General features: G+C 46.4%; 1 protein-coding gene across 2 annotated transcripts in view; it reads right to left on the bottom strand.

The window, feature by feature from the left end:
- SLC4A1 (solute carrier family 4 member 1 (Diego blood group)) overlaps nt 1-12,858 on the bottom strand; it is a 154,890-nt gene that overhangs the window by 135,501 nt on the left and 6,531 nt on the right. For both annotated transcript variants that reach the window (XM_078645185.1, XM_078645186.1), the window contains exons 2-3: nt 8,461-8,588; nt 4,397-4,493 (exon numbers count right to left, since the gene is read on the bottom strand). In XM_078645185.1, the coding sequence (XP_078501311.1) occupies nt 4,397-4,493; nt 8,461-8,487 (124 nt within the window). In that variant the 5' untranslated portion in view covers nt 8,488-8,588. The remainder of the gene's footprint in view (nt 1-4,396; nt 4,494-8,460; nt 8,589-12,858) is intronic.

The following is a 12,858-nucleotide window of genomic DNA, read 5'->3' as shown; positions in this document are numbered from 1 at the left end:
TCAATGGATTAAATATATGTCTATATGAATTCTAAAATATAGCTCTGAGTGGACACTGAAACCGATGAAGTAGTATTTCATTTTGTCATACTCTGTCTGAGTTCCTTCCCCATGACCGCCTCTTGCAATGAGAACACACTGCTCGGTCTCACTAGTCCAAAAGAGTCAAGAAGACTCAAATAGCACCTATGTCCCTAGTAGCAATGCAGCAGTGTCCAAGGCCCTGGGGCACTAGCAGCAGTAAATGACACTTACTCACATGTGAACTGACAATTAGCCACTGACTGCCCCATGCCCAACAGAAGAGGCCTGAAACTAAAAACATCTTTGCAGTCCAAAAATACTTTTACACTGACATAGCACTACTGCCCATCCCTAATCTTGCTACAGACATTCTTCATAAGATGTTGAGGACCCTAGTGTTTCTTTGTGTATTTTCCAAGTCATCCTAAAATAAAAAAAATAAAAATCACAGATAAGAGTTTGGTGAAAAAATATCAATTTGTTTCACCTATGGTTTCTTTGTGATATGTGCCAAGCAGAGCTTGAGAATTATTCTAGTACATAGTGTATAGCGGGCCAGTGACAGGTACAAGTGAAACAAGCATTGACAAAGCCAATAAGTCTCGCCTATGCTAGAGCTATTGGCTTTGCCAATGTGTTTTAGCCATGTTATACACCAGCGTGGTTGCTGGTCAGCCTGGCTTAAAGTGGTGTAGAGGAGAGAGGGATGGATTGTTGTAGAGTGTAATGGCGACCAGTGGAGAAGAGTGTTGTAGAGTGGAGTTGCTTAGAGTGAGATACGTATTGGAGTGGCATAGAGTGTAGTCGTGTAGCGTGGCGTACCATGGAGTGGTGTAGAGTGGACTGGTGTAGCGTACACTTGCATAGAGTGTTGCAGAGTAAAGTGGTGTAGAGTGCAGTGGCGTAGAGTGGAATGCTGCAGAGTGCAGTGGCATATAGTACAGTAGGCTTAGAGTTCAGTGGCAGAGAGTGGTGGAGAGTGCAGAGGCATAGAGTTCATTGGTGTAGAGTAGAGTGGCATAAAGTAGAGTGGACTGGTGTAGAGTACACTTCCATAGAGTGTTGCAGACTAAAGTGGTGTAGAGTGCAGTGGGGTAGAGTGGAATGCTGCAGAGTGCAGTGGCATAGAGTACAGTATTGTAGAGTAGAGAGGCGTAGAGTTCAGTGGCAGAGAGTGGTGGAGAGTACAGAGGCATAGAGTGCATTGGTGTAGAGTACAGTGGCGTAGAGTGCAGTGGTATAGAGTGGAGTGGCACGGAGTGGCGTAGAGTGCAGTGGCATAGAGTAGATTGTTTCAGAGGAGAGTGAAGTGGAATAGACTGGAGTGGTGCAGAGTAGAGTGGACTGGTGCAGTGACACACAGTGACGTAAAGTGGTGTAGAGTGCAGTGGTGCAGAGTAGATTAGAGTGCCATACAGTGGATTGGCATAGAGTGCAGGGGCATAGAGTGGAGTGGTACAGAGGAGAGTGCATTGGCGTAGAGTGTATTTGGCATAGAGTGCAGTGGCCCAGAGTAAAGAGTTGCAGACTGGCGTAGAGTGGAGGGACTTGGAGTGGAGTTGTGTAGAGTAGAGTGGAGTGGCCTAGTCTGGAGTGGTGTAGAGTGCAGTGGCGAAGAGTGCAGTGGTGTAGGGTACAATGGCGTAGAGTTCATTAGCATTGAGTAGAGTGATGCAGAGTAGAGCAGAGCAGAGAGTCATAGAGTGAAGTGGCGTAGAGTGCAGTGGCATAGAGTACAGTATTGTAGAGTAGAGAGGCGTAGAGTTCAGTGGCAGAGAGTGGTGGAGAGTGCAGAGGCATAGAGGTCATTGGTGTAGGGTACAGTGGCGTAGAGTGCAGTGGTATAGAGTGGAGCGGCACGGAGTGGCGTAGAGTGCAGTGGCATAGAGTAGATTGTTTCAGAGGAGAGTGAAGTGGAATAGACTGGAGTGGTGCAGAGTAGAGTGGACTGGTGCAGTGACACACAGTGACGTAAAGTGGTGTAGAGTGCAGTGGTGCAGAGTAGATTAGAGTGCCATACAGTGGATTGGCATAGAGTGCAGGGGCATAGAGTGGAGTGGTACAGAGGAGAGTGCATTGGCGTAGAGTGTATTTGGCATAGAGTGCAGTGGCCCAGAGTAAAGAGTTGCAGACTGGCGTAGAGTGGAGGGACTTGGAGTGGAGTTGTGTAGAGTAGAGTGGAGTGGAGTGGCCTAGACTGGAGTGGTGTAGAGTGCAGTGGCGAAGAGTGCAGTGGTGTAGGGTACAATGGCGTAGAGTTCATTAGCATTGAGTAGAGTGATGCAGAGTAGAGCAGAGAGTCATAGAGTGAAGTGGCGTAGAGTGCAGTGGCATAGAATAGAGTAGTCCAGAGTGGAGTAGAGTGCAGTGGTGTGCTTTAAATTGGGTGGTGCAGAGCAGAGTGGAGTGGGGTATTGTAGAGTAAGCATGGTATGGGAGTGCACTTCCATTACAGGCAACACATCTTCAATTGAAATCATCATTACATTGGCACTGACAGAGTTTCACTGATAAAAGTATATAGAGCGAAAACGATTAATGTGTGGAAATATCATCACATAGTGTATTGATTTGTTTTGATTGTTTTAAAATATTTGTTACCACCACACTTCAGAATTACCTAAAATGTGCTTCATTTGGGATTTTCAAATTCTGAAATATTTGCACAGTTTATTTGCAGACATTGAAATTTTGTTATGTGCTAGAAAAAAACAACATTATACAGCCTTACTCATTCACTCCCTGTCACATAAATCCTCTCACTCTGAAGTCAAAGAAAGAGCAACAAACACCAAGCTCCCTGGAAGAGAGAACCTGACATTTGACCTCTGTCTTTGAATGTACAGCAAATGAAACACACACCAAGCTCCCTGGAAGAGAGAACCTGACATTTGACCTCTGTATTTGAATGTACAGCAAATGTGACAAGATAAGAACAAGATTTAAAGGCCTATTCACAGAAATCGAGCACTGGTGGAAGAAGACAGTAAACAGGACTTGGGGAGAGAAGGGACAAACTCGAGCTGGACAGCCTAAAACAAATAGAGCTAGCAAAAATAAAGCAAGCAAATGTGAGTTACAAACCGCAAAGCCAATGGCAAACAACATGCCAAATGCATTCCCAGGGAATCCGGTAATTCTGACGCAGATGAAAAGATGGAAGGACCCAGTACTTAGATTCAACAAGGCTCACACACTATCAAATCTTTGATTGGGAGCCATGAGGCACGTTCATGGTTCTGTTGCCAAGTTCACAATAGAAGTATGGGTGACATTATTTTGTACATTAGTTTACAATGTTTATCTGGTAAGTTAGTCACAGTTATGTTTTCAGCACTAACCCTTGTCATCCTGAAGAATGAGTATGACCCTATATAGGCAAGAAAATATGGCGAAACATGTCGACACACATGAAGGGCTTGTTAGTGTCGCCCTCTTGATTTTAATCATGCGGTTTGGGGATTAGAACAAAGCTGATAGGAACTCACACTCTCAATATGGACTTTGGATAGGCAACATGAGGGTAGAGTAGCAGAGACCTGCAGAATACACACCTGACGAAACTACAAAGAAGGAGTTGAGCAGAATTGATAGAGGAGATAGAACGACATCAATGTCCCTGGCTGACTCAGACACTCCTGTTAGCAGCAAATACATTTCACCACATTCAGTGGATGTAAGTTCGTACTCAAGAGTAAACTAAAGGATGAAGCGCGCCACAATAATTGTAGGCGTTTAAAGCTCTTTTAGCACATACACGTATCATTCTGCCGCATACTTCTTTCCACCTCTGGTAGGATACCCCATAGGGTTATAGGTTGTCATATAGTTGGAGGAGTTATACTGGCTTTACTTTAATGAGAGTCATGTTCTGGTCACATGATTATTTTTCTTGCCAAGAAACTGCACAAATCAGACACAGTCCAATATGTCTCATCCAATCATCTCATTCCCATCAACATAACTTCAATGTCTCCTAGTGCTCGAAGGCCTCGTCATCTTGTGCTAGGGAATGAATGCATGAGTGAGTTATTCCATGAATGTATGACATGATTTGCATTGCTGTACAGCAGCCTGCCCCAGTGGTACCCAGATGGATCTGAAACGCCCAGCAGGTGTTGGCCACCTGGTGTTCCCTCCACATATATGTGTTGATCTCTATCAGGCACACATAGAAAAGAGGTTTTCTTTATTTGGTCATTAGGTTTATTATGTTGATTTGCAGCTAGGTTAGCAAGTTATTAATCCAGTACAAGCATACGTACTTACATACATGCATACACTACATACATGTGAAGTTAGAGGGCAGCAACAAACTTTGGAGTCGCGACCCAGGGACCCCTATGGGAGAGAAGCGCATCCCTTTACTTACTGGCTTCTTCATCGAGTGATCGCCTGGACTGCTCGCGAGGCGGGTCCTCAAAGCCCTCTACGTCCAGCATCCCTTCTAGGTCAGCGTCGAAGTCCAGCTGCCAAAGCAAGAGGGATCCAGAGACGAGTTAGTAGCGTTTAGAGCGAAGACCTGACTAGAGGCTCGTCGATAAACAGGAGACAGGCACTGGTGAACAGAAACTGGTCAATAGAGAGGGGGTAGGCACTGGTGCACATAGACTGATCAACAGAGAGGAGGTAAGCACTGGTGCACAGAGACTGATCAACAGAGAGGAGGTAAGCACTGGTGAACAGAGACTGATCAATAGAGAGGGAGTAGGCACTGGTGCACATAGACTGATCAACAGAGAGGAGGTAAGCACTGGTGCACAGAGACTGATCAACAGAGAGGAGGTAAGCACTGGTGAACAGAGACTGATCAACAAAGAGGAGACAGGCACTGGTGAACAGAGACTGATCAATAGAGAGGGGGTAAGCACTGATGAACAGAGATTGATCTACAGAGGGAGGTAGGCACTGGTGCACATAGACTGATCAACAGGGAGGAGGTAAGCACTGGTGAACAGAGACTGATCAACAGAGTGGAGGTAGGCACTGGTGAACAGAAACTGGTCAATAGAGAGGGGGTAGGCACTGGTGCACATAGACTGATCAACAGAGAGGAGGTAAGCACTGGTGCACAGAGACTGATCAACAGAGAGGAGGTAAGCACTGGTGAACAGAGACTGATCAACAAAGAGGAGACAGGCACTGGTGAACAGAGACTGATCAATAGAGAGGGGGTAAGCACTGATGAACAGAGATTGATCTACAGAGGGAGGTAGGCACTGGTGCACATAGACTGATCAACAGGGAGGAGGTAAGCACTGGTGAACAGAGACTGATCAACAGAGTGGAGGTAGGCACTGGTGAACAGAGACTGATCAACAGGGAGGAGGTAAGCACTGGTGAACAGAGACTGATCAACAGAGTGGAGGTAGGCACTGGTGAACAGAGACTGATCAATAGAGAGGGGGTAGGCACTGGTGCACGTAGACTGATCAACAGGGAGGAGGTAAGCACTGGTGAACAGAGACTGATCAACAGAGTGGAGGTAGGCACTGGTGAACAGAGACTGATCAATAGAGAGGGGGTAGGCACTGGTGCACATAGACTGATCAACAGAGAGGAGGTAAGCACTGGTGCACAGAGACTGTTCAATAGAGAGGAGGTAAGCACTGGTGAACAGAGACTGATCAACAAAGAGGAGACACGCACTGGTGAACAGAGACTGATCAATAGAGAGGGGGTAAGCACTGATGAACAGAGATTGATCTACAGAGAGAGGTAGGCACTGGTGCACATAGACTGATCAACAGAGAGGAGGTAGGCACTGGTGAACAGAGACTGATCAACTGAGAGGGGGTAGGCACTGGTGAACAGAGACTGATCAACAGGGAGGAGTTAGGCACTGGTGAACAGAGACTGATCAACAGAGAGGAGGTAGGCACTGGTGAACAGGGACTGATTAACAGGGAGGAGGTAGGCACTGGTAAACAGAGACTGGTCAACAGAGAGGATGTAGGCTCTGGTGGACAGAGACGGATCAACAGAAGGGAGGTAGGCACTGGTGAACTGAGACTGATCAACAGAGGGGAGGTAGGCACTGGTGAACAAAGACCAATCAACAGAGAGGAGGTAGGCACTGGTGAACAGAGACTGATCAACAGAGAGACGGTAGGCACAGGTGAACAGAGACTGATCTACAGAGGGGAGGAAGACACTGGTGAACAGAGACTGATCAACAGAGAGGAAGTAGGCACTGGTGAACAGGGACTGATCAACATGGAGGCGGTAGGCACTGGTAAACAGAGACTGGTCAACAGAGAGGATGTAGGCTCTGGTCAACAGAGACGGATCAACAGAAGGGAGGTAGGCACTGGTGAACTGAGACTGATCAACAGAGGGGAGGTAGGCACTGGTGAACAAAGACCAATCAACAGAGAGGAGGTAGGCACTGGTGAACAGAGACTGATCAACAGAGAGACAGTAGGCACAGGTGAACAGAGACTGATCAACAGAGAGAAGGTAGGCACGGTGAACAAAAATGGATCAATAGAGAGGAGGTAGGCACTGGTGAACAGCGATGGATCAACAGAGAGGAGGTAGGTACAGATGAACAGAAATGGATCAACAGAGGGGAGGTAGGCACTGGTGAACAGAGACTGATCAACAGAAAGGAGGTAGGCACTGGTGAGCTTAGACTAATCAATAGAGAGGCGATAGGCAGTGGTGAACAGAGACTGATCAACAGAGTACAGATGAACAGAGACTGATCAACAGAGAGGACATATGCACTGGTAAACAGAGACCTATCCATAGTGAACAGAGACTGATAAATAAAGAGATTCCAAGCAGTGGTGAGTAGAAACAGATCGATGGATAGAGGACAAGTAGTAAACAGAGACTGATATACAGAGTGATCGATAGAGAGAGGCCGGGCACTGGTAAACACAGACTGGTCAACAGAGAAGGGTAACCACTGGTGAACAGAGACTTCTCAGTAGAAACTGTGCAGGAAATGGTGAATAAATGCTGATCAAAAGAGAGACGACAGACAGCGGAAAACAGAGACTGATCTACAGAGTGATTGATAGAAAGAGGGTATGTACTGGTGAAAAAAGACTGACCAACAGAAGAAAGGGCAAGCAGTGGTGAACAGAGACTTGTGAATAAAAAGAGGCAGGCAGTGATGAACAGAGACTTGTGAATAAAAAGAGGCAGGCAGTGGTGAACAGAGACTTGTGAATAGAAAGAGGCAGGCAGTGGTGAACAGAGTCCTGTGAATAGAAAGAGGCAGGCAGTGGTGAACAGAGACTTCTGAATAGAAAGAGGCAGGCAGTGGCGAATAGAGACTTGTCAATAGAAAGAGGGCAGGCAGTAGTGAACAGAGACTTGTCAATAGAAAGAGGGCAGGCAGTGTTGAACAGAGACTTGTGAATAGAAAGAGGCAGGCAGTGGTGAACAGAGACTTGTGAATAGAAAGAGGGCAGGCAGTGGTGAACAGAGACTTGTGAATAGAAAGAGGCAGGCAGTGGTGAACTGAGACTGGTCGGTAAAGAGCTGTATAGAACTGTGTAGAGCTTTACAGAGCTGTATAGAAACAGTATAGCGCTGCATAGAGCTGTATAGAGACTGTATTAAGCTGTATAGATACTGTATTGAGCTGTATTGAGCTGTATAGAGACTGCATTGAGCTGTATAGAGTTGCATAGAGTTGAATAGAGACTGTATAGAGACTATATTGAGCTGTATAGAGCTGCATAGAGCTGTATAGAGACTGTATTGAGCTGTGTAGAGCTGTAAAGAGCTGTATAGAGACTGGGTTAAGCTGTATAGAAACTGTATTGAGCTGTATAGAGCTGTATGGAGACTGTATTCAGCTGTATAGAGCTGTAAGGAGCTGTATAGAGACTGTATTGAGCTGTAATGAGCTACATAGAGCTGTATCGAGCTGCATAGAGACTGCATTGACCTGTATAGAGCTGCATAGTGCTGTTTAGAGACTGCATAGAGCTGCATAGAGCTGTATTGAGCTGTATAGGGCGGCATGGAGCTATATAGAGACTGTATTGAGACTGTATTGAGCTCCATAGAGCTGCAGAGAACTGTATAAAGCTGCATAGAGACTGCATTGAGCTGTATGGAATTGCATAGATACTCGCCAGCAGAGGGCGCAGACATGCACATACAGAGATGCCAAGCTCATGTCATGGGAAACTGACAGGTAAGCAGGTGACTACAAGCACTCATTTCCTGCAGTAATTACATTCACTGCTTTGGGTGCTGCTTAGCCTATTACAAGTTGTGGGGAGTCATTGTGATGGGTGTTCGTGTGCTGTGAGGCGGTACGGGGCAGTGACTCCGATGGGGTCAGAGACACTCTTGCTGGGTGCAGACGGTGATTGCAAAGAGTGTCAAAGCCTTGTTCTTGGCTTGTGTGAGGGACACCCCAACCATTGAACCATGGCTTGACTCTCCGGGGTGGACCCTTCACGGGCTCACCTGGCTCGGCCGGCCTGAGGGCTGCATCCTGGCTGCTGGGTGGGCGTCCAACCTCTGTCACTGTGGAAGCGTCTCTCTGCTCTGTCACCTGGGGTGGACCATCACACGAGGAGGAGGACCTGCGACAGCTTCAGGGAAGACACAGAAAGAGCAGCCAAGGTGATTCTGACCTGAAGGTAATTGATGTCTGTACCACAAACCAAGGCTGGTTAAACCACAATCATTGCAATCACTCCCGCATTGCCATAATATATCAATTACAGCCAGCAATCCAATAGAAAACATATTTTGTCTGATGATCAACATTTGTATTGGTTTAAGAAGAAAAATATTTAATTTCATAGCCAGGGAAAGAGTGGAAGGAACAAGTTTGGGAGAGGTGTGAGTTTTGTGGGCCAATACTGGGCGCCAGAGGATCTCAGGGAAGCTGTCAAGGTTCTGTTCTATCATTCTGGACACTGAAATAGTGTAAGGCCTAAGGTCTGTCACAAACAAAGTGGCCTCTGGATTGAGGCTCATTAGTCGAGGATCTTGTTGGCCTCTCTGTGCAGGTGAGCAGTTATAGGGCAGCAGCCTGGTCCCTGAGGGCTCCTGCTGAGCCGCGACTAAGGCAAAGCCTGTGTGGTGGTAATGTAAGGTGCCAAACCACACCAGCTCCAGTGTGCCCCATGGAATGCCTCATACAGAACATCTCCAGAGGGTAAGAGCCACTGTGGGAGGGATGCCAGCAAGCCGTTAACCTCTCTCGTCAGGGTGCTAAATAGCTTGTCAGCTAGTAGTAGTTGCATATTGTGCACACCGCCGAACTGGAAATGGCTGTGGGGCTGTTCTAGGACTTCACTTCTGAAAAGTCTATAAACTATATCACAAAAGTTATAACGTGCAAATAAAGTGGGAAAATATTCTTCTTAAGTTGCAGAACAAAAAGTAAAACCCATGAATATTGAATATTTGATCATTTTATTATCAGAAAAATAAGTGATCCATCGACAGGGGATACAAAACCTGCATATTAACTTTTTTGATAGGAGGATTTTCCCTGAATAATGGGAAAACTTTGCAGTTGTATGACGAACAAATTTAAATTGCAGAATTTGATGATAACACAACCAACCTAATTATACACGCAAAATTACAATCTGGCACAATCCTAGAACTGAGCAGAGTCTTCACAATCATTTAAACGGAATGACAGAGTCTGAAATAATATTTTAATGACTGTCTGGCTGTTTTTGATTTGAGGGGTATAAGAAAATCCTCCATTCTCTTATAACAGTGCTCAAACTGTAGGGGAATCCAATAATGAAATTCCCTCAACCTTGCAATCCCCATAATGGAGGAAATGGTGGAGGAAATTCCATCTGGAAATTCTCCTCCAGATTCAGCAGGGCAAGAGCTTGTTACCTGTTCATGAAAGGAGGTTAGTGAATACAAATGCTGGTATTTAATATTGCAAATCATCATCCATCTGGTCATCCTTTCCATGTGGATCTTATGTCAATGTTACCCCATTGTACCTCGGTGCACAGTTTAAGAAACTCACCTCCTACTCTACAGAACCACGTGCCTAATACAATTCAGTTTTCGGTGCCTGAGATTAGCCACCTCTTCACTCTTACTCCAAAGCTGGCTACTCTTGCGCCTCCTCTGGCATTGAGTTGACACTGCAACTAATTACCATGTTTTTTCCATCACGCTGAAGCTCTACGTTGAGGGACTCTTGCACATGTGAAAAATGAGATAAGAGTCAGGGGATGCCCTTTCCGTTGCGTGCCAGGCGTGGCATGGAAATTGATTTCCATGATGCCAGCAAAGTTTCCAGGTCACTTTATCCACATGTGACCCCAACCAATGTATGACTAAGGCAGAAAGTGAAGAAAGCCAGGGAAGCCCATGCTACATTTTAAGACTTGAGTTCTAAGTGAGACTCTTGGGAGACATCCAGTATTCTAAGGGGTACTAGCATTGCAAACTATTCACACCAGGGCTTGACAAGAAGGAGATGGTGTAACTCACCATTGGAAATGCCATTTTATGATCTAGGCCAAATCTCTTTTATCCTCTAATGGTTCACCTGATTTGCCAATCAACAGAAGTCCTCACTAGGAAGACGTCCTGTGCAACAGCTCACATAATCACTGTTAGTAAACGATTTAAGAAAGATACACAAGCCCTTGTCCATCACCGTGGAAAATCCCCAGGGGATAATCTGGCCATGGTCCACTTTACATCCTAACCATTATGTAAATGATTCCTGTTTAGGTTCATTGTGTGAAAATACATCTCATGTGGATGACTTAAATACTTGCACTGACTCTTATGCTCTAACGTTGGCCAAACCTGAGTGAACAACTAGCCCATGTACCACTCACTGTATGTGGGCCTCAGCCGTGAAGTACAGTTTTACTCCTAGGCAGTCGTATGTGCCACTGACTTGTAAGTCTCACACAAGGGAGAGATCAATGTATAGCAGGCTCTTGGAATCTGCAAATCACTCGCCCTTTAAGTACAGCAGAACAGGAGAGGACATTGTGCCAACTGGGCCACTATGGGGGATTTTGGAAGCAGGTTCCAGGGCATAAGAGTCTTTGTTCAAGAAGATCGCATACAGCCAGGAGCCGCAGGTAGGCTCCCACGCTCTCCCTATGGATTTCTATACCTCCATGCCTCGTCCACATATAGTATTGTCAACCACAGAGTGTCGATGTAACACAGCAAGGGCTGTGCTTGGAACAATAGATTTCAAGCACAGCCCTATTTAGCCCCTCAAAATGAGTTGATGGCAGTATCATTTTATATAATTTATTTAGTACTATGACATGCAGTGTCCTCTATGTATTGGGAACCACGCCCACCGAAGTCTTTCTGAGCTCGCTTTATTAATATAAATAGATGAGGACTGACCATATAGGCTTGAATCTCAGTGGTGTGGGGAACGTGCATGGAGGAAGTTCTAATTTTGTTACATGTGTAAAACTGATGGCTGCACTGGCGGCTCCCGGTGCTCCCTGTCAGGGTCTCGCGTGTGGAGCAGCACGCGAGCTCCTGTCTATCATTCACAAGCCGTACAGACATGTTCAACATGGATACATAGCGGTGGACAAGGTTTCAAACTTTGCTTTCCAAATTGGGAAACGATGCCAAATTTCGATTGGGATAAAGTCTACAAAGTTCGCTGAGTCCACCAACTTTGCCTTGCTCACTTGTGGCAGAGGTTTTCTACAAAAAAATATTTTTGCTAGAGAACATTGACGTAAAAACTATCCACTTCTCTAATCTCTTCCTATCCCACTCTACATGGTTTTTCCACCCACTCCCAGGCCACTGCCATTGAACACTGGCTATCCTCAAACTGCGACTCCGTTGCCCCGCTGAAGAGGGTAACTTCAAAACGGGAGAAGGACGCCAACCTGTGGTTTAATGAAGATCTTAAGGCCTCCAAACTAGCGGTACGCCGAGCCGAGCGTGCCTGGAGGAGGAATTACTGCCCCTCTCTCAGATCTGAGTTTACCAATAATCTGGCCCAATACAAGAAGGCTATCTTGGCTGCCAAAACGGCCTATTTCTCTTCTAAGATCCTGGCAGCGGAGAACCAATCGAGGGAAATCTTCTCGATTGTTCAAAATCTGGCTTTCTCCGACAGGACATCTTTAAAGCCCACTCCCTCCCAGGATCTCTGCCACTCCTTAAATATTTTTTTCATAGAGAAGATTGCCATTATCAAAGCCAACATTCCCCCTCCTTCCCCTTCTTTTGTTGACCCTCAGTGCCCTTTTCCTAAGGGACAGTTCAATGCCCTTCCCCCTCTGACCAAGGAATCCCTGCTCTCGATAATTCCTCTTGTTAAATCTGGCTCCCCACTTGACACCTGCCCTGCACACATCCTCCGTCATATTTTCACTTCGTGCCCAGACCCAGCTCTCCACTTCCTCAATAGCTCTCTTATTCAGGGGGTTGTTCCCAGCTCCTTGAAGACAGCAGTCATTGTCCCCATCCTGAAGAAACCTGGCGCAGACCCTTCGGTCCCTTCTAACTATCGCCCCATCTCTCTCCTACCATTTCTGGCCAAAGTGCTCGAACGTCATGTCACCAGATCTTTGAGCACTTTTGTGGAGGAGTATGGAATTTTAGCCCCCCGCCAGGCTGGTTTCCGCCCCGCACACTCTACTGAGTCCGTTATACTTTTGGTCCTCGACAACCTCAGGGAGGGTATGGATACCAACCAGACCCAGGCTTTGATCCTCCTCGACCTCTCAGCCGCCTTTGACACGGTTGACCACACCATCCTGCTTTCCCGTGTCAAGGCGGCGGGGATCGGAGGGACCGCCCTGGTATGGTTATCCTCCTTCCTGAGGGACCGCACCCAGGCTGTCCGCCTGGGTGATTTCTCTGCGGACT

This window comes from Lissotriton helveticus, chromosome 5_1 (genome assembly GCF_964261635.1).
Source record: "Lissotriton helveticus chromosome 5_1, aLisHel1.1, whole genome shotgun sequence".
Classification (NCBI taxonomy): Eukaryota; Metazoa; Chordata; class Amphibia; order Caudata; family Salamandridae; genus Lissotriton; species Lissotriton helveticus.
Note: the sequence above shows the minus strand (reverse complement) of the source record. Positions and strands in the feature narration are given on the sequence as shown.